Here is a 24,385-nt window from a genome sequence, read left to right as displayed (position 1 = left end):
ATAAATGTATATATCTATAACGGTTGAAAAATATATACATTGATAATATAAGATTAAGAAGCAATTTTCTTAATCGGTTCGATCCGGTTAGGTTCGGTTTATTCACCGAAGATCACGTGAGGCGCAATGGACTCTCATAGTCAGAGTCAGACTTTTTTGCCCATAAAAGTTTAAAGCATCTTTACTCTTCCGAAATTCAACTCTCCTCTCTCTCTCTCTCTCTCTCTCTCTCGCGATAGAAGCCATGTACCAATCATCTCCGTCCACGTCATCATCGCAGAAATCATCGCTTCCGGGAGGCGGTCTGATCCGGTACGGATCGGCTCCGGGATCGCTACTGAACTCCGCCGTCGACGCCGTCATCGGGCAGCCGGAGAACTTCCTCGGCCATTTCTTCTCCGGCGATTCTTCCTCCCTCAGGTCGGAGTCAACCTGCGGAGTCAGCTCATCCGACGGTCGGAAAGACCTCGGCAAAGATCTTCTCGACAGATCCTACGGCCTCGAAGAGATCTCACAGCACAGGAGTTCGGATAACGCTAACTCCGGACCTTACTCTCTCGCCCGTCAACGGAGCTCTCCCGCCGATTTCTTCAGTTACCTCACCTCTGACAAAAACGGTGCGTTTTCGCTTTTCCGATATTTTCCCCTAAATTTTTGGAATACTTATTCATGATTCGGTGTTTTGCACATTAATCGTATTCATGACAAACATAAATACGTATAAATACGTACGCCTTTGTGAGGGGTAATTTCGGTTAATGAAAACTAGAATGATCCGTACATTTAATATTAACACCTTGTAAGTTTGTAACTAGACATAAATAAATGTCCCCCGAATAATCATATTAATGTGTGGCCATTCTTGGTAATTTTGGCTTGATAGTATATCCTTGGACGGTTAAATGGCGAAAATGCCCTTAAGCGGAATACATTGAACCACGTGGATTAATGAAAGACATGTGGCTCGGTTCCCTGGGGAATTTCTTCGAGGAATCCTATAATGCAAGTTGCATGGTTTTTTATGTAAAGCATGGCTTCTTTAAGTTCGTGTCTGAAATGGACTGTCTGCTGACGTGTCCGAGTTTGATTGGCTCACTATTGATATTGAGCATCTTAAAAAAAGAGGGGGAAAAAGGGATGGATCTGTCTTTTTCTACTATATTATATTATATATATATATATTCGTGTCTCGTTCTTATCTTCTGCTGGATTATACAACCTAACCGGGATCGGTTTGAGCCGAACCGTAAAACCCTGGAAATCCATTTTATACCAAGATACATGAAATTTTAGTTCATCCCTCGGATTTCTATTTCGATGTCACTGTGTCCATATGTTTTATACTCACATTGGTTCGTGTCATTTGGTTTAACGGTTATAGTATAATATTTGATCAACCATATGCAATATTTTGAAATATCTCATTGCGTGCGTATTTAAGGTTTTTCCGTGAGTCAACTCAGTCAAGGGACGGGAGAGTACAGTGGAGGAGGGCGAACGAGGCTGAAAACACAGCTGAGCTTCACGGGTCATCATGACTCACTGGGTCGGATCTCGGAGGTCAACGAGTCGGCAATCGACGACACCTCCGACCACTCCTTCGCTACGGATTCGTGGGACGATGCTTCCGGCGGCTCAATCGGATTCACCATGACCCGACCCGCTAAACGACCCAGAGACACGGACCCTTCTCCCTTTTCGCAGGTAACACCATCTTTTGTTTCCACATTCGATCTGTTGTTTCATTAAGCATTGTATATACTTATAACTCTACGCCCACGTGAGTTACAGTTTAGTATATCGGATACATCGCATAGCTACATGGAAAACTTCATGCAACTCCCAGAAGATTCAGTGCCATGCAAAATCCGGGCCAAGCGCGGTTGCGCAACTCACCCCAGAAGCATCGCTGAGCGGGTCAGTTTTTTCTCTGTGTAAACCCTAATGACGTGTCTTCGGACGTATATAATCAACATAAAGCTTGGAAATATGCCCATCTATTTCGTGTATATATATATATATATATATATATATATGTGTGTGTGTGTATCATGGTGTATGCATGTATGCATAATGGATACAACATGTATGAGCCAGGAGAGGAGAACGAGGATAAGCGGGAAACTGAAGAAGCTTCAAGAACTTGTTCCCAACATGGATAAGGTAGGCTCTCTCTAGATCTCTCTCTCTCTCTCTCTCTATATATATATATGCATGTATGTAATTAACTTAATAGGAAGCAAAAAAGAAATATGATTTTCACATAGACAGAATCTTTTGTTGCCAATGTTTGAGTGTGATTCTTTTGACAGCAAACGAGTTACGCGGACATGTTGGATTTGGCGGTTGAACACATCAAAGGACTTCAACAGCAACTCGATGTACGTACAATCATATGTTTTTACCACTACCATATATATTTTTAGGGTTTATCTCTGCGGTTAATTAATACTTGTGTGCACATTTAATTGGTTCTTATATAAGCAAGAAACGGGAATTAAGATATATTGAAATGTCAGAACTTTGAAAAATGTATGAATTGAAGATATTTGTTATGGATCTCCAAAATGCAGAAACTCCAGAAAGAACAAGGAGACTGCACATGTGGATGCGGGGAGAGACCGGACGAGGGATGTGGACTCTAGACCGATCAAGATTCGTAACTGTAATTAACGGTTTGATTTCATCAGATTACATTAATGCCTAATTTTCTCTTTTAATCTGTTTTGTTTGGACAATATTTTCCATGTTTTGATGGAAAAAAAAAAACAAAAAGATGGATTAGCTATTTTTTGCATGGATAATGTTTCTTTCTCGAATGAATGACATTTTTAGTTAATCTTTAAGCCAAATTTTTGTTGGCAGTTATTCCAATAAAATGTGACGGATAATGTTGCTTTCTTTCCAGATTTTTGATGGCATTTGATTTGTCGGTAGATCGGTTTCTTTATATAATTATAGAGTATGAAAAATGGATTTTAATGCTGAAAATATGTTAATATAATATAGATCGAATTTAATGACCGAGATATAGCTGTCAACGTTTGAATTATTCGGTTCAAACTTCAAACTAAAACGGTTTTAATTAAAAAATAAAATCTAAAACGTTTTTAGTAAAAATAAAATCTAAAGCAAAAGTGTCAATTTTTGTAGTGCATTAAATACGACTCCCTTTAAGAGGAAAAAAAGGGCATTTGAAAGAGACCAAATACATACAAGTGGCTGTGGTCAAAATAAATTTTTGGTTACAAAATTCAGTTTATGGAAATTACAACATAACGAAATGATGTTTCACTTTTGTCATTTCGTCGGATTAATTTATTGTAACGGAGTGATATTTCTCTCTCTCAAAAGACAGAGATTACGTGACAAAATATGGTCCTATGCAAATAACGAATATAATTATAAATATATACATTAAATATACAATTCGACCGATCCAAAGAAGAAAAAAAATTGTCGACAGATTTTTCGGCACATTATTCAAAAACCACCAAGGGAAAAAAAAAGAGAGATGATATATGAGCCCACTTCATGCGCAGTATGTCTTTTGCCAGCTCGCTCTTCGTCCGCCTCTCTCTCTCTCTAAAACCAGTCTCGCTTTCTCTCTCTCTAGAGACCAGAAGAAAGGCGAGGAAGAAGAAGGGGATAGAGAGAGAGAGACGAGCGATGTCGTCGGACGATGAAGGAGGAGAAGAGTACCTCTTCAAGATAGTGATCATCGGCGACTCTGCGGTGGGGAAATCGAACCTCCTCTCACGGTACGCGCGAAACGAGTTCAATGCCCACTCGAAGGCGACGATCGGGGTCGAGTTCCAGACTCAGAGCATGGAGATCGAAGGCAAGGAGGTGAAGGCTCAGATTTGGGACACGGCGGGACAGGAGCGTTTCCGAGCCGTCACCTCCGCCTACTACCGCGATGGTCCTATGCAAATAACGAATATAATTATAAATATATACATTAAATATACAATTCGACCGATCCAAAGAAGAAAAAAAATTGTCGACAGATTTTTCGGCACATTATTCAAAAACCACCAAGGGAAAAAAAAAGAGAGATGATATATGAGCCCACTTCATGCGCAGTATGTCTTTTGCCAGCTCGCTCTTCGTCCGCCTCTCTCTCTCTCTAAAACCAGTCTCGCTTTCTCTCTCTCTAGAGACCAGAAGAAAGGCGAGGAAGAAGAAGGGGATAGAGAGAGAGAGACGAGCGATGTCGTCGGACGATGAAGGAGGAGAAGAGTACCTCTTCAAGATAGTGATCATCGGCGACTCTGCGGTGGGGAAATCGAACCTCCTCTCACGGTACGCGCGAAACGAGTTCAATGCCCACTCGAAGGCGACGATCGGGGTCGAGTTCCAGACTCAGAGCATGGAGATCGAAGGCAAGGAGGTGAAGGCTCAGATTTGGGACACGGCGGGACAGGAGCGTTTCCGAGCCGTCACCTCCGCCTACTACCGCGGCGCCGTCGGAGCCCTCGTCGTCTACGACATCGCCCGCCGCACCACCTTCGAGAGCGTCGGTCGCTGGCTCGATGAGCTCAAGAGTGAGTAGTCTCTCCTTCCTTCCATCTTATTCTCCTGATTCTGTTTTTGGATGATTTCGACGGTTTTTATTGGGTTTGAGTTGGGAGTAAATTTGTTTGAGTGATTGGTGCATCTTTGTGTCCGGATTTTGTTGATCGCTGGTGATCGATTGGCACAAGTTCATCCTCAATCTGATGATGGCGTAGGGATTTAGTTAGGCCGCGTAGTTGACTGAAGATTGGAAAAAAATGAAGCTCTTTTGGTAGAATCATGGATTTGGTGGGTTCGACTAGGATTCAGATGGTTTTGGCCGTATGAACCGTTAGATCTGAATTCTGAAGGTCTAATGACGATTTCATCGCTCGGGTCGAAATTGAAATTGACCGATGAACTAGGAAGACTGCTCATTTGATGCCCAAGAATCTTTTTAAGCCTAAAAATAGTAACTTTGGGGCATAGATTCGGTCTCAGGTATCTTTCCATGTAGGTCGGGGTCTCCTAATGTTCTCCAGTTCTTTGGTTCGCCCATGTTCTTCTGGCACTGTTAATTGTTTTCCCTTTGCTGAATTCAGATAGCAGAGCTTTTTGAATCTTAATTCCTCTTTAGATAGAAGCCCGAGAATATTTTGAACGTATTAGATATATGAAAAGGTGGTAACGGGGAGGACATGGTTATACCATTTCTGTTAGTGTTGGCTAACTTGATGGTACTCAACTGGTCCATTTGGTTCAGACCTGCTCCTCCATTGTTTCGTCCTCTCTCTTATTAGCCACCTGATTTTGTGATTATGAAGAACAGATTGGGAAATGGGAATTAGCAGTCATCATTAGTAGTGCAGTTAACAGAGTTTATGGCCACAGAGAAATCTGTTTATACCATCAATAGTGCAGGTAGCAGACTTTGATGAGTGAGGCTCAATAGGCATAGATCTAGAAAAGGGCCCTGTTTAGTGTTTACATAAGTAGCCGATCTACTCGTAGAGGTTTCTGAGTCTTGGATCCACAAGTAGAAGTTTGCTCCTAAATAAGGATGAGGTTTTTTTGAAGGGTTGATCATATGCCTCATATTCATCATGTCCTCTTTCAAGTTCTGATTGCTTGCAAATGTATTCGGAACCCCAATGCCTAACTTCTTCTTGCCAACCTTCGTCCATCTATTAGTACATGCTTCATATATCCCATTGAAGTTTCCGGAACTTATAAAGCCGTGAGTGTTGCATATTTTTTTTTTTAAATTTTCAGCCCATTCGGATACAACGGTGGCGAGGATGCTGGTGGGAAACAAATGCGACCTGGAAAACATAAGAGCGGTGAGTGTGGAGGAAGGCAAAGCATTAGCAGAGTCGGAAGGACTCTTCTTCATGGAGACGTCGGCTCTCGATTCAACGAACGTCAAGACAGCGTTCGAGATGGTCATCCGAGAGATCTACAACAATGTCAGCCGCAAGCAACTCAACTCAGACACATACAAAGCCGAACTGACAGTGAACCGTGTAAGTCTCGTTAAGAACGACAACGAAGTCTCCAAACAAGGCTTTGGTTTCTCTTGCTGTTCCCGTTGATTTCTCTCTTATTTTTTTGCTGCATTTGTGATTTTTTTCCCATAAGTTTTTGTTCCTTTTTGTTGTTGTTGTACGCTCATAGAAAAGCCAAGTTCATAATTGTAATTTCGGGTGAAGTCACTTTGTGTTATGGAAACAGGAATGATACATTCACCATCTTCTGAATCTGTAACCCCAAATTTTATTTATTTTTTATTTTTTGCGTCTGAAGAAACAAAAGTAGTAAGGTTACGAAAAATAAATGAAGTACTTTCCTCACCAATAATCCATTTTTATGAAAAAGAATAGTTTTACAACACGAAATGATCTTTACCCGTGAGATCATAATCCAAGTAAATGTCCTACGTTTACACTTCGCCAAGTCACAAAAAAAGTGCACCAAGACAAAAAAGAAAGAAAGAGGGAACCCATCCTCCAAAACTGTTCATGAATCCGACCATAAAAAACCCTACAAACATTTATGTGTACAACCCCCCACCCAATGAGAAGCTAAAATCCAATAGCGTGAAGAAAGGAAACTGAAAGAGAAGTCCCGAAAAAAAAAAGACAACACACAAAGAATGGTCGGAAGTACATCTTCCGACCATAAAGAGACTCGTAAGCCTCGGCAGACAGCAAACCTTGAACCGTCAACCACACGGTTTAGAAGTCCACACTCTGCTTGTTTGAAGAACCTCTTAACGTTTTGAAATTCCCCCGTTCCTATAGTCACGAAAGAATTTGCTTGAGGTAGACCCATTAACCCAGTTCGATTCAAGCTTAGAATCATGGAACAGTTGCAGCAGCAGCAGCAGACTTCTGTTGTTTCTCCTTTTCGATCTCCACCCTTCTCTGCTCTGCATGCTGGGCTATGCCATTCGCCAGTGCCTGATAATGGAAGTCTAGTGATTGGTTAAGTTTCTGGAACCTTTCCGCATCTGATGCTTGGATGACTGCATAATGGGCAAAGTTACAATTAGCCTTTACACAGGGAAAGTACACAAGGGAAATCGAGGATACGGACATCTGAAGTAGTCATGGTTGATGATAGATTTAACTATACCTCTGATTGTGTCCACAAATAAGATAAAGGGATCCACCTCATCGATGGGTGACTGGAACTCCTCATCATCACTATAATCATCGTCATAATCAGAGTCGTCCTCATCATCTTCATCATCATTGTGGCGGAAGGCCTTTGTCTGTTAGTCAGACAGAAGCATAATACAATCACCTCCAGGCTGAAAAAACACCTTGGGTAATGGAAGTAAATGATGAAACCAGACAAACCTGGGCGGCTAACTTCTGCAGTTTAATGTTGTCTGCTTCATCTCCATCCTCGACATCATCCATCCCCATCTCACCATCAGACCCATCACCATCATCTTCATCGTCGGTCTGGAATCCATTCATATCATCCTCATAATCAGCCGCTGCATCCTTTGCAGCTTCTGCAGTAAAAATGGGTGAGGAAATACGCTGTAAACAGGAGCCTGGTAGACGTAGGGGAAACATAAGCGTAAGTAGGACATACCGACAAGTTGATCCTTGTATGCAACAAGAAGGTCAAGGGTTGCTTTGAACACACGCTGCAGAGCTTCATCTGGTAACTGACCAGCAGGGAGAGCAAGCAAAGAAATCAAAGCCAAGCAGCAGACCTTTTTATCATGCTCCCTGGTATAAAAAGAGCAAACCTATCTATCAGTTCATTGCAATGAAAAATCTAAAAGTTAATGACATGTTAAAGCAACACAAACAAGAAGAGAGACTGAAATATAAATATCAGCAATACTACCTTTTGAAGTTCGCTGGTAGGCCACTCTTTTTCTTTTGTTGCAACATCTGGAACCAGAGATCAAAGATTTTTGAAGCCACTCCCATGTTATGCAATATACCAAGTGTCAAAGCTGGATTGTAATAAAGTGCATTCGCAATCTACAAAAGACAACATCGAGTAGGAATGTCAGTGGTTCCTCAGTCAAGTAAATGCTGGAAGGTCTTCAGCACCTCATAATAATCGAACCGATGCAACAAAAGCCAACTCAGTCCCTTCTTTTGGCATATTATTTATACACAAGACATTCAAAAACATATAACTAACAGATCACCTCTAGAATATAAACTTCAAATCAAATATGTACTTTGATATCAAGCAACAGAAGTCCAAGAAGTCTACAGATTTCTTACCACTTGTACAAGAAGACATTTTAAGTATGGCTTCTCAGCTCTTTGCAATCGATCAATTGTTATTCGCAGATATGGTTCAACCCAATGATCCACCTGCCCTTTGCAATTCTGGAAAACAACTTCGATAAGTTTTGGGGCAGGCTCAATATCACTGTCTTCGATGTTCTTGTCAGTCATAAGCTGTAGAAACACAATGGTGAAGCATAAATTTGTCAGAGGAAAGGGCATGGATAACAACGGTAACAAGAGCAATATTAAGTAAACAAGCATGCAAGAAATGAACTAATAAGTACAGTGTCCATAACTCGAAAAACTTAAGGTGATGCTTAAGTACAATGCATCCATGAAAAAGAAGGGAGAAAAGGTTCGTTGTTACGCCGAGTACACAAGAGATTCCCTCAGCTTAACATGATGTATTCGAGGCCCAAAATTTCTCCAACTAAAGCTATGCATAAAAAATCAACTAATTATGTTCAATAACAAAAGAAGATTCTACCCTCCAGCATGCGTTGTACAGGTATCCATCCATGATCTTACAGGTCATTGCAAAAATTTATAAGCATAGATCATGTATATGTAGTGCTAATACTTCAAAAGGACATACTCACAGTTGAAAGAACTTTATATAGACTTTGCTGATAATCAGGCTCCTTGCAAGTCAGAAAATGAGCAGTTCCCCTCGATATAAAGTTGTCCATCGGAACCAAAAGATCTACATTTCCAATGGATGATTTAATGACAATAGTGACAAGAATGTGCTAAAGAGATTATTCTTAACTAGAAACCTTTGCTAGAATAAAAAAGACAATTGCAGTGACAATCAGTCATACTTGGAAAGAAATCAATTGCCCAGTCGACCAATGCCTCCACCATCAATGGCCAGAGAGTCCACATTTCCAAGGAAATGCTAGGTGAATAAAAGGTCATATATGAAGCAATTTCCAAAACTTCTTCAAACACCTCTGCCAAACCAAAATTGGATGAAATTTAATCCGTTCAGTCCTCACTAATAATAGATGGAAAATAACAAATGGGTCACAAGACAAGTTGTTTCAGGAGAAATAAGAAAGTTATTGCACAACTTAACCAGATCATAGGTAAAAAAAGTATGCAATTCTAAAAAAAACAAAGGTACATTGACAAGATGATATGTCAAGTAAATTAAATAAGAGGCACCGTATGACTGGCAGACTAGCAGGGAAGTACATAAATAAGACACGATCCATAAACTAGAGATCAGGGCTAAATGAAAGATTATTGAGATCTGAGCATTCGATATACATTTCTCTCTGTGTGTACCTTTGCTGAAAAAGAAGACAGGGTAACCTTGATTGAGAAAATATGATGCAGGATGATATGCAGGGAAAACTTAGCAGACTCTTATTTCATAGATACTCAGCTAATAAAAACTTAAGAAACAGATTTGGCCATGAAAAAAAGAATAAACATAAGCTTCACCAAAAAGGGATCGCTGACAAAAACAAATAGAGCTCAGGAAGACCAAAGACTTTAGCACATCGACACAAACAAAGCCCTTCAAAGTGATAAATTTACCTTGGCCATCACTTGTCAGCATTCTACGCATTATAGGAAGCAACGTTGGTTCTACCTCAACAAAAAGCTGAGGAAGACTGCTAACTGATTCTAAAATTGTACTTATGGCACGCAAACAGCCGACGGCAGCTAAAGCTCCTGAGTCATCAGATTCATCATTGGCTTCTGACGTGTTTAAACACTTCCAAAATGCATTAGCCTGAACAAAGAGGAGAAAAGAGGGATGAGTTCTTATGGAAAACACAACTTTTATTATACAAGAAAACCATGCATGACTTATGGTAGAAGCATTGTTCTCACCAGGCTTGAACATAACCCGAAAGCATAAGGAGCCATCTCTTCCCCAAACTTATCAACGATCGTTTCCAAGGTAAAAACAAGGTCTTCATTTTCAACCTCATTCATAAGTTTGAAAAACTCTGGAGACAACAAGATTGTAATTATATTACGGAATGCTTTATTCTACCGACCACAAAGCTGCCATAAAAATATAACTCAGAGAACTATGAAAATAACCTACCATCAAGTAATTGGGGGAGGATAGGGCGTATCTCATTCAAATCTGCAGATTTAATCAGAGAACTTCAATCAATCACCACAAGCACAATTAAGACATACAGCGCAACAGTCATGAATACTCAATGCACAATATAAAAATGCAAAGCGCATACAAATGTATGAAAGAAAAATCACGCACCCTTGCATGCCTCAACAAATGAGCGCAAAGCAAAAACTGAATCAACACGAACGGGAAGGTCGGGATCTCGCAATCCCATGATAACACTATGCAACGCTTTACGGAAATTGTTTTGATCTGAAAAGCTGATGTGGGCATACTGGCCTGCAACCCATGCAGCCTACATTTATAAAACCAATGGTCAACACGCCGAAGGAGTTCCAGAAGAAATTATACAAAAGATGAACAAAGAATAAGAAGGATATACTAAAGTGTCACAAAATGATATACATTGCAGTATATGCCCATGTATATCAAGAATTTGACATAACTATCAATGCAAAGCTTGTCAAAATAAATTGTGGCATATGGGAAATTCATAGAAAACCGAAACAGGAATCCAAACTGGGATCAATAAAAACACCTTCTGTGGTCCCATAATACAATTTAAAACAAAGAAAACATGAATACCTTCGCTCTAAGATGTCCCACAGGACTGCTGAATTCAGGAAAAATATGTTGAACCAGCATACGCTCTAGTTCAGATTTATAGGGCTCAATCTGTTTCAATTTGTCACAAAGAGCTCCAACAGCAAGTAGCGCACCATCCTTTTGACGATAAGGTTTATATTCTGCTGGAGCTTCATCATAACTGGTAACAGTTGAAGATAAAGAAATATGTTCAATAAAGAGAGACCACAAATATGTCAAGATGTACCAACCAGATGAGTTCAAACACAATACCTCCTGAAGATCCCAACAATAAACTGAACTAACTTTGGAAGATTGTCTTTCCCACGTTTTCGAACCAACTCATTTACAAAGTCCATGGATGCTGTACGCGGACTGTACAAGTCTTCGATGATATCTGGATCACAACAAAAGACATTAAGCATGCAGATATACTCGGGGATATTCCGAGAAATGAAGAAAGTTGATATTATTTCATACTTACCATAACCTTTTCTCACATATTCATGTGGGTCTTCATCCCAAAGCTTCTGGTCGGAGTCGTTAAAGCACATTAGAGGAAAAACAATCTCAAACAGCAGAACATCCAATCGAGGCTGCAGCAAATTGTACATACTATTCTTCGAGATACTGCAGGTAATATGAATTATAGTTTAAAATTCAAGTATTTCCCATCGGCAAGAACTTCAGAACATGTCAAATGCTATCAGAGAATGAAGATAGATTTGCAAATATTTCATCATTTAAGTTCGCCAATGTTATCTCAAATGTTTTAAGGCAATGAATTAGCTTCAGTAAAGATAACACCCCAATTTGCCAACCACACCCCTATTTATTCACATCGCACAAGGATATGAGATGAGTTAATCTGTCTTGCATAAGAGAAATGCTTCATAAGATTAGAAGACATTTAAACTCAGCATCAATGCAGCATTAGTCTCGATGAAAAACCATAAAGGCACAGAAATGGTAGATTCTATCTAGCTAACGTTCTTCACATAATATTATCAATGTATTTTTTTGTTAAGAGGTAATTCTACTAATTAACCATGTACAAGAGTGTTTTTTCACATGTAAACGTGTATTTACATCAAAGGGCGGTTGACAACCCATTACCTAATCATCCTCAAAGATAATCATTTAAAAAGCCATAAAGTGCAGCTAAATATATATACATAAGGTTAGAAGACATTAAAACCCAACAAGAATGCAGCATTAGACTTTGATGAAATATCAGAAAAGCATATAAATGGTAGATTCTATCTAGCTAAAGTTCTGAGCATGATATAGTCAATTTAAAAGCCTTAAAAAGCTAACTATATATGCTACAAGTACATTACACATACACTCGAGGGAGACCAAATGCACAATTCCACCCATGGGCATGACATTCATACAAACACAACAACAAATTATGCTTTGCAGGAACACCTAGCAAAATGGTAAAATTACCTCCAACCACTTGATGAAAGAAAAGAAAAAGGGTACAAATAAAAGTCTGTAAAACCGAGGAAAATTCTGCATTAACAGAGAAAGCATATAGAATATGCCAATGGATATCAATGCCTGCGTAATTATGTATTTGACATTAATGCACCAGAGGCTGTAACACGAACCTGTTGCTTAGGTACTGAAGGATAAGATTGGTAACTCTGTCAGGAAGGTAACCTCCAACACGAATAGTATTAAGCAAATTTAAATGACATTCCAAAATTCTGCCTGCATAATTCTTTTGAAACATTTGTGCGAAGACTTTGTTTTCCGGACTTTGAAGTTTTAGATCTCCAAACCTATCAGAGGTAGTATCCATAAGAAATCAGTCAAACTTTCCTGCCACTTCTATTAAAAATATAATTTCACAGACATACCGGCTATAGAGCCTGTTTAAGATGTGCACAGTCCATTTCTTGACCTTCCACCAGCCCCATGATTTTCTTAGCTCAGGATCCAAAGGCTGGCCTTCATCCGGAACAGGACGCTCCAAAACACTTATGAACAGAACCATCCAAGCATTGAACACGTTTGGATCAAATAATTGTCTTGGGAGCTCTAGCTGCCAGCAGAAAATATAAAAAGGATACATATGATGAACTTCCATAAAAATAAACATAGATAAACAAGCTTAGAAATGCCATAAGTTATCATGGAAAAATTTCTCAGCATTAGATCCCAGAAAGGGCCACTGAGCAGGAAAATGTTGCTTCAGGAAATTACTACACAACTCCATACGCCATATCATTTTATTTGACAAAACGAACACCGCATAAAACACTCAACACACATGTATAAAGTCGTAAAGAAGATACAGCGTGTAAAATCTGCAGAGATGGGTATCAGTAACTCATTTCAATGGGGGACTTACATAGATGCATGACCAAAATATTTTGCATATCAGCTTCATAAATTCTGCTATCTCCAATGAAGGATTGGCTAACTGGACAAGCCCATTAAAAATAGTCAGAAGGTGAGGAAATGTCTCCTCCACAATGCGGTAAACTGGTGTCCTCTCCTCATCTGATTTGAACCTAGAATGATAAAGTTCATGAAACACAATCAAGGTAAAGGACTACATACGTCCAAAGAAAAAGATGTGCCCAACGAATGGAATTTTAAGAAGACAAGATTGTCACTTCTCCACTTCTTTTTCACATTGTCACTAACATATTAAATAAAGCTGCTTTTGGAAAAGGAGCTCCAACCCATTATCCACATCACTCAACCTAGGATCTGTTCAATTCACATTCTGGTTTTTCAAAAGAAGGAAATTTGTGAAAACTCTTCAAGAACAAGATGAAGAAGAAGGTTTTCTAAAAGGCTTTTACAAATATAGTCTCTTTTAAAGTGTCAAGTGCATTCTACATCGCATCTCTTTTTCCATTCAAAATATTTTCTTCTCTTATTTGTTACATGTTTGTGTGTTTGCCACATTATGTTTTGAGTCAGTGGAATACCATAATAGTAGATTATACCCCACCCAGACGAAAAAGAACCTAAACAGGTAGGCATATCTATAGTATCACTAAGCTCATAGATTCATATGCACTAGCATGAGTATAACAAATGAAACAGATTGGACTTACTCATATTTCCTAGAGAGTATCCGCAAAACATACAAAGCTCCATAGATTTGCTGATTTTGCAGGTTGTGTTTCACCCAATCCAGAAGATGTGGCCATTGTTCTGGGTAGTCAGCATAAATGATGGTCTTGAGGCACTCTCCAAGTTGTGATCTGCATCAGACATTTAGGAAAAGAAAAAGAGTGATAAAATTGTTGTTTGGAATTATAGAAAAATTTGACAAGGAAACAAGGAAAAATTGCAACTTCTGAAAATAACTCCCACTATCATCTACACAAAAAAAGTCGCATATGACGATGCATGGCATCAATGTAAGCTTGCTTCAAGTCAATTTCATGTAAGAAGTTTGGGACATCTGCTTAAATAGAATAAGTGAGTGAATGTGTTATGTACACATAATTCTATTCATGCTTTTGAACATACATGGATAATTCCACACAATCGCATGCTTAGCATCAGGCCAGGTCAATGCACATATAGAAAATAAAACTTCGGTAACGATAAACCAAAACGTATTGGTACTTGAATGATACGTATGAAACATGTCAGACAACTTACCTGAGCAAGGGGGGAACTTGGGTGACATAGACAAGGATGTTGTCCCTCACCAAATCTTTGTCACTAGGCAAAATTTTCTGCTGCTCACCTGCAACACCAAAATTGCAATATAACTTCTCTGACACCGTCTCTAAGAGCTTTTTGATGTTGAGTCTAAGCAGAGCGCTGCAATTATTACCAGAATCTTCAGGAGCCCAGTTCTTAGCAATGAAATTTTTGAAGTTAATACTAGCAATTTGACGCACTGCCATGTCACAATTGCCATCCACAGCGATCTGCAATAGCCTCACTAGATGTTGCTGCGTGTACTGTAACTGCAAAAACAAACAAGAACAAGAAAGATTGCCTTCTTAAATTTTATCAAATAAAGTTTTGACCCACAAATGATCAAAGCTATAAGATCCATCCTTTGAAAAATCAGAAAATCAAAATACGGATACTACCAACTCAAGAGATGAAAGACAGAATTCAAGAACAGTGAATCCAATTAAGGTCGCTTCCATTTCCAAATCATAGTCAACTAATACAGTAGACTAGAGAACCAACTCAAAAAATCCCCACCCATAAACCACACACACGAACTACAACAGACCACTGTCAGGGACTGATCAACCGCACCAAGAACAACAATTTCCTAGAGCAGCAACAAGAGACCAAGAAACCAGACAAAAAATACGAACCTGATTAAGGCTCTGCTCAGCGGCCTTGCGCTCATCGGGATTAGGGCTGAGAGCGGCGGCTCGAAGGATCACGGCGAGATTAGGCAGATCCATTCCCAGTAAGTTCGAACACTCGGACAAAATCTGGATAAGGCAAGAGAAGATCGAAGAGATAGAATCGAGTTTTCGCGCCTAAAACCCTAGAGAGAGCTCAATTGAGTCAGGAGATTCAGAAGAGCTTACCTAGGGTTTTAGAGCGAAAGAGAGAGGGAGAGAGCGAGAGAGGGAGGAGGAGGAAGAAGAAGGGGAAGATAGTTGGCGAGGGAGGAGAGAGAGAAGTGACAGAGAGTATTTAAATCGCTAGGGTTGTTTGTTTGGTTAACTAAATCACAAATTTGATTCTGTCGGATTCCTTCTCCAAATCGGGTCTTGTCGTGTGAATTCGGATCAAACCCGACCCGGGTACAGAGAGGGAAAAAAAAGAGCGATATACATATAAGTACATACGTATATGTGTATGTATATGCGTGGGGAGGTATATAAATGGTTGTGACAGCAGATCTGGGAGAGTCTCAATCTGTTTACGCGGCGGGAAACGGACGATTTTGGGGGAAAGCGATTTCCTCCCTCCAAAAGGATCTGTCTTTCGCTCACTCCCCAGCAGGAAAACCCTAATCCCCCAAATCTTCACACCCCACAGAAAAACCCTAAATTCCCTTCTGGGTACAGTGGAGTGATAGGAAGCAAAGCCCTTTTCGCGGCTCTCCTCCGATGATCTCCATGGCGTGTGTCCCAAAGCCCGTGGAGGAAGAGACCCAGATCGAAATCGATGTCCACGACCACGCTGATTCTCCAATTCGCTACGCGTCTCTCGAGCGCGTGTACTCGGTTTCCTCCTCGTCATTGTGCTGTCTCAGCGCGGCCGGTTCGCACAGTGTGATGTTTAAGAAGGTCAAGGCCCAGAAGGTCCCCATGATCGACCCTTTTAGTGGGGACGGAGAAGACGCTGGTGGTCCGTGTGGGTTCAAGTTGCAGCCGCGGCGGTGGCCAGAGATTATCCGCGTCTACTCTCGCCGTAAGCGGCCGCGGCGGCAGAGTTTCATGGAGTCCGTGTTGACGCGTAAGGAGGGAGTGGACAGTAAGGGCGTGGTTGTGAAGACTGAGAATGTGGAGTTCGATGAAAATTGTTGTTTTGAGGAGAAGCAACAGAAGAAAAGGAGGATCGGTAATGGGGAGCTGGTAAAATTGGGTGTGGATTCGAGTATTTTAAGCAGCTCCATCGGTCCGCGTTTGAGGGATTGTAGGAATAACAATGCGTATACTGGGAAGAAGGAAAATGAGTCATTGAAGAAGAAGCGAGGCTCTGCCAAGAATCTTGACAATTTGTTTCCTTCTGCTTCAGCTAAGAGATGGGTCAGGTTGGGGTTCCTTGCCCTTCTCGATTTTTAAAAGTTGAAGGATTTTTCCGAATCCCATGATCTGTTGAAAGAATAATCTGAAATAGTTATGCTTCTACAAGAAAAAGGTGTGGGTTTTTTTTTCACTTGTTGATGTCCACTTGATGTGCCGGCTGTTGTTATGTTCTATGCTTTTGATGATTTTCTTCATTCATGTTTTTGATCTGCAATGTTTATACTGTTAGACAGTATCTTTGTTCATTTTTCTCACGTGATGCAAAAATGTTGGCTTAGCAGGTTGAGTTATGATGGCGCTGATCCTATAAGTTTCGTTGGGCTGCAATGCAAGGCAAGGATCTATTTAGACAATCGTGAGTTTTAGCAATTTCATTTGTTTTGTGGACTAAGAGCTGTTAACATTCACTCGTTATGTAATCCACAGGTATTTTGGCCATTGGATGCTGATTGGTATGCAGGTTCTATTGTTGGATACAATCTAGAGACAAATCGTCATCGTGTAAGAGTTGTTTCTGTCTACTGCACCTTCGTCGTGTTATTGACTTCTGAACTTGGGTGAATTTTCTATGCGTTTGAATTTATAGTGCTCTCTTTTTTACTATATTTAAAACATTCTACAGGTTAAATATGAAGATAATGATGAGGAGGCTTTGGCTCTTGATCGTGAGAAGATCAAATTTTTCCTTTCTCGTGAAGAGATGGAAGGGTTGAACCTGAAGCTTGGTACTAATGATGTGGCTGTTGATGGCCGTGACTATGATGAGATGGTTGTACTGGCTGCTACTTTAGAAGAGTCCCAAGACTTTGAGCCTGGAGACATCATATGGGCGAAACTAACTGGTTTACACTAAACTCAATTTTTTCTACGTGTTTGTTTAACTTCTAGGAGTCTTTAAGTGTATACCACACCCTTGTTTTCGGTTATAAACAAATCTATGTTGTTGGTAATTATTTATTATTATCAACGTATTTTGGACCCAGCTGCTATTAGGATGAGCATGTAGTGCTTGACTTTCAACCATTCTGCTTCCAGAGAACACCTTTGAAAAAACTAGCTTCACTAATATTTCTCTCTTTTACCTTTCTGTGTAGGCCATGCTATGTGGCCTGCCATCATTGTGGATGAATCTGTTATTGGAAAGCGGAAGGGTCTGAACAAGGTATCTGGAGGGAGATCAGTCCTTGTACAATTTTTTGGCACACATGATTTTGCTAGGTCAGTTCTTAGAATTTTCAAATCTCTTAGATTTTTTTAATTGACCACTGCTCAATATAGCAACCAAGCTAATGCTAACAATAAGTTTCTGGTGATATAGGATAAGAGTAAAGCAAGTAATCTCATTTCTTAAAGGGCTTCTCTCATCTTTTCACCTGAAGTGCAAACAACCTCGGTTTGAACAGGGCATGGAGGAAGCAAAAATGTCAGTCCCTCTTGCTTTGCCCTTACATCTTGCTTCTTGGTTTCCAGATATTTGAGAAATAGTTGTCTGTAACAATCAGGCTGAAAATTTTCCTCATGTTTCTTCGCTCATGGACTTGCTACTGCTATAATTGCTGCAATTTGCCTTGATAAGGTATTTGAGTGAACATAAGCTTCCGGCTAGGATGCTCCAACTACGAAATGAAGCTGATACTGATGATTCTGAAAGCACAAATAGTGCAGAAGAGGACAGTTCAGGCTCAGGGGAAGATTGCATAAACAATGGAGAAGTCTGGTTGAGACCTGGGAGACTTGGAGATTACCTGCATATAATAGACGATTTGCGAATAGTAAATCTTGGTAATGTTTGAAGCTTATATGTTACAAGTGTTCTGAGTTCCATGTATTACAGGAATGGACCCTTCCTCATCATGTATAGGCATATGGCCTTGTCTTACAGGAAAGATTGTCACGGACTCTAAGTTTTTCAAAGACGATAAACATATTTGGCCTGAAGGTTATACAGCTATGAGGAAGTTTGTATCGTTAAAAGGTTAATTGTGAAGTTATATCTTTCTTTTCCATATTATTTAGGCACTTCCATTTTTTGTTGATTGAACTTATTTCATCAATATGGTAGGGTGTCTTCCTTTTGGTTTTGGCAGATTCTAGCATTTCTGCCTTATACAAGATGGAAGTGCTTAGAGATGCCGAGTCAAAGACACGCCCTCTCTTTAGAGTGACCGCTGATAGCGGTGAACAGGTCAGTTATTTAGTGAAGTGCTGAGATCAGGAAGAAAATTCATGACATTTTGATTGTCTTTTTTTTTTTTGCAAGGTTTCTGTAAACATGTGTTATCTTATATATGTTAGATGAAGACCGTAGCTCTGGCTAATGTTATTATTTTTTTAACAGTTCAAAGGATCCAGTCCATCTTCCTGCTGGAATAAAATATATAATAGGATAAGAAAGATTCAGAGTGCTACTGATGGTCCTAATGTTTTGGGGGAAGGGACGCATGGATCTGGTACTGACATGTTTGGCTTCTCCAACCCAGAAGTCAATAAACTTATACAGGTATTTTGTCCGTGATTCTTAGAATATATCCACTGTTGTAACTTGTAAATTTGTTTCTCTATCTGGTCATTCAGCACAATCATCTTTCTTATCGGTCTGACTGGAGTCTAGATTCAGTAGTTTCTTCATTTTACTCATTTTCTGTTGAACTTGCAAATTCTGTAGCTCTCTGCTTCTTATTTAACCTCTAAATATAAAAATCAATAAACCGAAGTGGGTGTTTTGTCGATTAAGGTGTACACTTTATAACAATGCTCGTAAGATGTTCAATCTATGTAGATTAATTCTTTTTCTGCAACCCTTGTTCCTAAGATTCTTAATTCATTGTGTATAACATAGCAAGGGATGAAGTTTGTTCGGTAGTGTTCTTTCCTAAAACATTTAATATAATCGGAAATGCTCACTAATTCAAGGATTCAGATTCTTGAATATTGTGAGGATATACGGATTCGAATTGTGAGCTTGCTTTGGAGGAACTATCCTTTATTGCCAATTGCGTCAAATCTGCTGTAAGGAGATCTCTCTTCTGATTGATATGACTGATTTTGTGGAACCCTAATTAACCATATTCAGCAATAGCTTTAAGAAATAATGTTTCTTGAAATGAATCAATGATTTTTTTTATTGATATACCTCTCGGTATACTTTTGCTGTGTTCTAAATGTTTCCAATTCTTAAATATTGCTTTGTTGGCTTCTAGCGATTGTGTCTTTATATGCACTATGCCCTATAATAAGCTGCTATCAAACTGACAGGGATTATTAAAATCCAGACCATTGTCCAAGTTTGCTTCATGCAAGCATAGCTCTGGAAGGTATCAAGATCTTCCTGTGGGTTACCGACCTGTTCGTGTGGACTGGAAAGATCTCGATAAGTGCAATGTTTGCCACATGGATGAGGTTAGAGATTTTTTTTGTGGCATTACTTCGTAGGCTTGTGTAATGAATTATGCGTTTATTTATACTTTTGATTTGGATTTTCTTGTATGTAGGAGTATGAGAACAATTTGTTCCTGCAATGTGATAAATGTAGAATGATGGTAATGCTCCCTTGTTCTGCTTTTCTACAAACATATCTTTCACAATGTATACTCTGTTGTGGCTGACATACTTTCTTTCTAGATATTCCCTTCAGTTCACAAGTTTCAAGCTTCTAAAATGTAGGTTCATGCTAAATGCTACGGGGAGCTAGAACCCCGTGATGGTGTGCTGTGGTTATGCAACTTGTGTCGTCCTGAGGCTCCTAATCCTCCTCCACCCTGTTGTCTTTGTCCTGTAGTAGGTAATTTGACCAACCATTTAGGTATGGGTCTCTGTTATACTTCTATCAGTGAATAACTGAATTGCTTTCAGGGGGTGCTATGAAGCCGACGACTGATGGGCGTTGGGCTCATCTGGCTTGTGCTATATGGATCCCAGGTTATAAATCATTTGATAAAATTTTCTACATAAATTTGCTTCCTACGAATGATTAAAGAGGCCATTTGCCATTCTTATCCAAGATGTATTAGTAATTCTTAAGTTCTGTCCAGAAACATGCTTATCTGATGTCAAGAAGATGGAACCGATTGATGGGCTGAGTAGAGTCAGTAAGGTTTGTACTTTGTCTCCCTTACCTCAATTTTCTCTGATAGAGGAAAAAATGCCTTTTTAGAGTGTCTGAATAATCTTGTCCTTCGGAGACCACATGCTGTTTGATTAGGTGACACGTCTCTTTTTGAACATTTGATAACAGGATCGTTGGAAGCTGTTGTGCAGCATCTGTGGGGTATCTTATGGAGCATGTATCCAGGTAAAAATTCTTTGATGACAAGAGAGAGCTATTGATTTTGTTGTATTCGGTGTTTGTGTTTTATCCACAAAATGATGTTTCTGATTCTAGTTAAGCTGCCAAATCACATGATGTCTAAGTTACTGGCTGTTTCCTCTGCCATAGTCCCCAATTTTGTTTGCTATTTTGCTCACGCAGTTAATTTTTTTTCTAGTAAATAGAATCAGGTCTTATTTATGTGGAAACTTTACTGATTCTGGCATTTTGGCGATTGTGCAAGCCGAATGTGTTAGTGTGAATTTTACACTGTGGAATGCTACAGCTGAGTTGGTTTATTGTTTAAAAATGACTACATTTCAGTGTTCAAACAATACTTGTCGTGTGGCTTATCATCCTCTCTGCGCCAGAGCTGCTGGTCTCTGTGTTGAGGTACTTTCACATCATTAGGCAAAATGTTATGCATCATATTCATAGATATACTCCTGCACTCAGACATAATAATCCACACAAGAGGTGGCACTATATAATGGCGTCCTTATGCTCTCTCCTCCACGCCCAATATAGCTTGAAGATGAGGAAAGGCATTATCTTCTATCTATGGAGGATGATGAACCTGATCAGTGCATCCGCCTACTTTCATTCTGCAAGAGGCACCGGCAAGCATCAAATGACCATTTAGAACCAGAGGACAGGATGAGACCAATTTCTCAAATAGCTTCTGAGTATGTTCCACCTCCCAATCCATCTGGTTGTGCTCGCACTGGTATGTGGTTGCATCGTCCTTTATCTGCTATTCATTGTATTTTAGTTTACTCATTAAAATTTTTGGATGGAATGTCTTTAAGCTTGATTCTTTTGACACATGTTCTCCTCCTCCTCCTCCTCCTCCTCCTGGCAGACATTTTACAATTTTATGCACACAAATCTTGTCTCATGCTCCTCAAGGCAAACATTTTACACTTCTATGCAGAAGAATCTTATCTCATGCATTCGACAGTTTTCACTTCTGAGTATATCCCTTATAGGCTTGCTGGTGCCTCTCATTTTGAGGTGATCACACATTTTTCCTTCATTGTTTGCAGAGCCTTATAATTATTTCGGAAGAAGAGGGCGGAAGGAACCTGAAGCCCTTGCTGCTGCATCTTCAAAGCGTTTATTTGTTGAGAATCAACCGTATATTGTTAGTGGCCACTGTCTACATGAATTTTCTACCTACAAAGATATTCATGGATCAAAGTTGTCTCAGATGAATATTCCAAGCAGCATTCTTTCCATGGCCGAGAAATATACGTACATGAAAGAAACCTACAGGAAGAGATTGGCATTTGGTAAGCATCATTTTTTATGTACATTTGGATCCTTAGCCATATCTAACAATGAGACTAAATTTATGGAATGTGTGTGAGAAGATAAGAAAAGTGGTTGCTTTTTATTTTCATTGACAGTAAGACATCATGCATTTCTGTGATGGGTCTCTGAAATTAATGATCCTTTTTCCTGATTGCTAAATTAGAGAACTTGTTATGTGCAAATTCCAAGTTAAATCCATCTTCTATCATGCTAGGGAGGAACAAGGAAAAAATGGTGTTTGAGTAAAATTTGGCATCATTGATTATTCTCCTATTAAGATGTTCAATAAATTGATAGTTTTGGGACTTAATCACATGCTTTTTGCCTATTATGTGGAATATGTTTGTATCCTATAATATATCACAATTTAATCAATGATGTTCCAGCAGATGTGTTAATTTTGTGTCTGTTCTTGGCATCTCTTAGAAATATTTGATGTCAAATATTTTTCTTGAAATCCACTTTTCCTTCCAGGCAAATCAGGAATTCATGGTTTTGGCATCTTTGCAAAGCTACCACACAGGGCAGGAGATATGGTTCGCTAACCTAACTTGAGCTGTTTGCTTTTCAATGCAAAGTGTTAGTCACTTAGTGTATTGTGATTCTGTTGCAGGTGATTGAATACACTGGAGAACTTGTTAGGCCTTCCATAGCAGACAAGAGAGAGCATCTTATATACAATTCATTAGTGGTGCGTAGTTTCTTTCATTTTTATGAATAGCATTGACAGTATTTTAATAGTTTAGTCGACTATTCATTTTTCCTTTTGTGCATTGAACTCTCTATTGACATCCTAGTATGTAGTAACTTTCATTTGGATCTATAATCCTTTGAACTTCTGTTCTCCAGTTTTCCTCTGATATATTTGCTCATGGATATTGAAGTATTAAGAGATTAGTCTCAGCAAATTGAGGAATCTGTATTTTCCAGGGTGCTGGGACGTACATGTTTAGAATTGATGACGAGAGAGTTGTAGATGCAACAAGGGCGGGAAGTATTGCGCACTTGATTAATCACTCTTGTGAGGTATGGTTTCATCAATTCCTTGTTATTTTCTTGTATTCGATTTCGTTAAGCGTCTGCAAAACTCAGTAGTGTGACCTGGTTCTTATGGAATTCCTTTTGTGCAGCCAAATTGCTATTCGAGAGTAATTAGTGTTAATGGAGATGAGCATATTATCATATTTGCTAAGAGGGACATCGAAAGATGGGAGGAGCTGACCTATGATTATAGGTTTGGTTCAAGTCTACTATCTCTTGTGCCATTGATTTTTCTCTGAACATATCTTGACCTTTGACCTCCGACCTTTGCCCCGACAGGTTCTTTTCAGTGGATGAACACCTTTCGTGCTACTGCGGCTTCCCGGGGTGTCGGGGTGTTGTTAATGACACGGAAGCTGAGGAACAACTAGCAAAGATTCATGCTCCTCGCTGTGAACTTATAGACTGGAACGAGGAGTAAGAGGTATAGACACCGTAATTCTATTTGTGTTTACATTTATACAACATACATATAAATACTGTTGTGTGGGAAGTTCAGTTAAGTTCACTGGTTCTCAAGACAGAGCTCAAGCACAAGAGCTCCTAGTCTTTGGAAGCATCTGGTCTTTTGTCACTAGATTTTAGCTTGACTTTTAAACTCTTAGTATTTTTGTGCTTCTTATGAATTGATATTTTTGCTTATTGATAAACATTTTGAATTCATGCAGAACTTCGCATCTGCCATGTCCATGCGAGGATATTCCAAAGGATGCTACAAAAACGTATCGACCCGCTCTGCCAATTTGTGGAGATTATGATTGATATTAGCTCTTGAAGATGCCTATAAGTTTCTCTCAAACCTTTCAATTTTCTTGATATTCCGGCGGCAAACGAACTACTTCCTCTTCCTGAGATGCCCTCTGTTCTGTTTCTATATCTAGTTAGTTTCTGTCACAAAGCCATTTTTGTACAGATGATATTTAACTAGACCGCAAAAAAAACCCGTTTTTTAAATGTAAAGCCACACTACAAAAATTCTGGAGGAACAGCTGCGTTCTCTCTTCTTCAGACTCATGCCTTAGCAAGCTTTTTTTTTTTTTGGTAAAATAATATTCTACCA

The 24,385-nt window shown here is 39.4% G+C and overlaps 4 protein-coding genes and 1 long non-coding RNA gene across 7 annotated transcripts; 3 read left to right on the top strand and 2 right to left on the bottom strand.

The window, feature by feature from the left end:
• Nucleotides 1-184: 184 nt before the first annotated feature.
• Nucleotides 185-2,846, top strand: LOC104800915 (transcription factor bHLH128). The gene is made up of 6 exons (XM_010523913.2): nt 185-617; nt 1,442-1,704; nt 1,792-1,917; nt 2,098-2,163; nt 2,313-2,381; nt 2,574-2,846. Exons 1-6 carry the CDS (start codon nt 245-247, stop codon nt 2,643-2,645), a joined length of 969 nt encoding a protein of 322 aa, XP_010522215.1. The 5' UTR covers nt 185-244; the 3' UTR covers nt 2,646-2,846.
• Nucleotides 2,847-3,651: 805 nt separating this feature from the next.
• LOC104800913 lies at nt 3,652-4,546 on the bottom strand. The gene is made up of 2 exons (XR_002023686.1): nt 4,447-4,546; nt 3,652-3,902 (listed from the first exon to the last, which is right to left on the bottom strand). It is a non-coding gene; the product is annotated as an uncharacterized LOC104800913 (long non-coding RNA).
• Nucleotides 4,113-6,261, top strand: LOC104800914 (ras-related protein RABA5d). Its single transcript, XM_010523912.2, has 2 exons — nt 4,113-4,547; nt 5,770-6,261. Exons 1-2 carry the CDS (start codon nt 4,214-4,216, stop codon nt 6,087-6,089), a joined length of 654 nt encoding a protein of 217 aa, XP_010522214.1. The 5' UTR covers nt 4,113-4,213; the 3' UTR covers nt 6,090-6,261.
• Nucleotides 6,262-6,397: 136 nt separating this feature from the next.
• On the bottom strand, nt 6,398-15,585 carry LOC104800912 (importin beta-like SAD2). The gene is made up of 22 exons (XM_010523908.1): nt 15,273-15,585; nt 14,771-14,906; nt 14,593-14,680; nt 14,037-14,186; nt 13,319-13,481; nt 12,825-13,009; nt 12,573-12,746; nt 11,441-11,586; nt 11,230-11,353; nt 10,957-11,137; nt 10,507-10,666; nt 10,330-10,371; nt 10,110-10,228; nt 9,810-10,008; nt 9,086-9,217; nt 8,864-8,967; nt 8,256-8,435; nt 7,864-8,003; nt 7,603-7,742; nt 7,359-7,519; nt 7,132-7,270; nt 6,398-7,021 (listed from the first exon to the last, which is right to left on the bottom strand). Exons 1-22 carry the CDS (start codon nt 15,363-15,365, stop codon nt 6,855-6,857), a joined length of 3,123 nt encoding a protein of 1,040 aa, XP_010522210.1. The 5' UTR covers nt 15,366-15,585; the 3' UTR covers nt 6,398-6,854.
• Nucleotides 15,586-15,814: 229 nt separating this feature from the next.
• Nucleotides 15,815-24,333, top strand: LOC104800910 (histone-lysine N-methyltransferase ATX2). Of its 3 annotated transcripts, none has more exons than XM_010523906.2 (25): nt 15,815-16,669; nt 16,946-16,997; nt 17,091-17,165; nt 17,287-17,506; nt 17,759-17,882; nt 17,983-18,087; nt 18,241-18,446; nt 18,547-18,639; nt 18,752-18,849; nt 19,003-19,164; nt 19,920-20,063; nt 20,156-20,203; nt 20,328-20,445; nt 20,517-20,582; nt 20,696-20,757; nt 20,899-20,955; nt 21,295-21,363; nt 21,499-21,697; nt 22,017-22,262; nt 22,759-22,820; nt 22,898-22,975; nt 23,215-23,310; nt 23,415-23,518; nt 23,605-23,749; nt 23,994-24,333. In XM_010523906.2, exons 1-24 carry the CDS (start codon nt 16,023-16,025, stop codon nt 23,744-23,746), a joined length of 3,273 nt encoding a protein of 1,090 aa, XP_010522208.1. In that variant the 5' UTR covers nt 15,815-16,022; the 3' UTR covers nt 23,747-23,749; nt 23,994-24,333. The 3 variants fall into 3 exon arrangements, with proteins under 3 accessions (XP_010522208.1, XP_010522207.1, XP_010522209.1); XM_010523905.2 differs by having other exon boundaries at nt 16,943-16,997; XM_010523907.1 differs by lacking the exons at nt 15,815-16,669; nt 16,946-16,997 and adding an exon at nt 17,001-17,019 and having other exon boundaries at nt 23,994-24,328.
• Nucleotides 24,334-24,385: the final 52 nt, after the last annotated feature.

The sequence above is a fragment of the Tarenaya hassleriana genome, unplaced genomic scaffold, assembly GCF_000463585.1.
Source record: "Tarenaya hassleriana unplaced genomic scaffold, ASM46358v1 Cleome7, whole genome shotgun sequence".
NCBI classification, from domain to species: domain Eukaryota; kingdom Viridiplantae; phylum Streptophyta; class Magnoliopsida; order Brassicales; family Cleomaceae; genus Tarenaya; species Tarenaya hassleriana.
This window is presented reverse-complemented; position numbering and strand designations above follow the sequence as displayed.

Coding starts and splice junctions, on each gene's coding strand:
- LOC104800915 (XM_010523913.2), top strand. CDS start 245: ATGTACCAATCATCTCCGTCCACGTCATCATCGCAGAAATCATCGCTT. Junction 618..1,441: donor CCTCACCTCTGACAAAAACG/GTGCGTTTTCGC, acceptor TGCGTATTTAAG/GTTTTTCCGTGAGTCAACTC. Junction 1,705..1,791: donor ACCCTTCTCCCTTTTCGCAG/GTAACACCATCT, acceptor CGTGAGTTACAG/TTTAGTATATCGGATACATC.
- LOC104800914 (XM_010523912.2), top strand. CDS start 4,214: ATGTCGTCGGACGATGAAGGAGGAGAAGAGTACCTCTTCAAGATAGTG. Junction 4,548..5,769: donor CTGGCTCGATGAGCTCAAGA/GTGAGTAGTCTC, acceptor TTAAATTTTCAG/CCCATTCGGATACAACGGTG.
- LOC104800912 (XM_010523908.1), bottom strand. CDS start 15,365: ATGGATCTGCCTAATCTCGCCGTGATCCTTCGAGCCGCCGCTCTCAGC. Junction 13,482..14,036: donor ATACTCTCTAGGAAATATGA/GTAAGTCCAATC, acceptor TTATCATTCTAG/GTTCAAATCAGATGAGGAGA. Junction 10,372..10,506: donor ATTTGTTGAGGCATGCAAGG/GTGCGTGATTTT, acceptor TTAAATCTGCAG/ATTTGAATGAGATACGCCCT.
- LOC104800910 (XM_010523905.2), top strand. CDS start 16,023: ATGATCTCCATGGCGTGTGTCCCAAAGCCCGTGGAGGAAGAGACCCAG. Junction 17,166..17,286: donor TAGAGACAAATCGTCATCGT/GTAAGAGTTGTT, acceptor AACATTCTACAG/GTTAAATATGAAGATAATGA. Junction 23,311..23,414: donor TGATTAATCACTCTTGTGAG/GTATGGTTTCAT, acceptor CCTTTTGTGCAG/CCAAATTGCTATTCGAGAGT.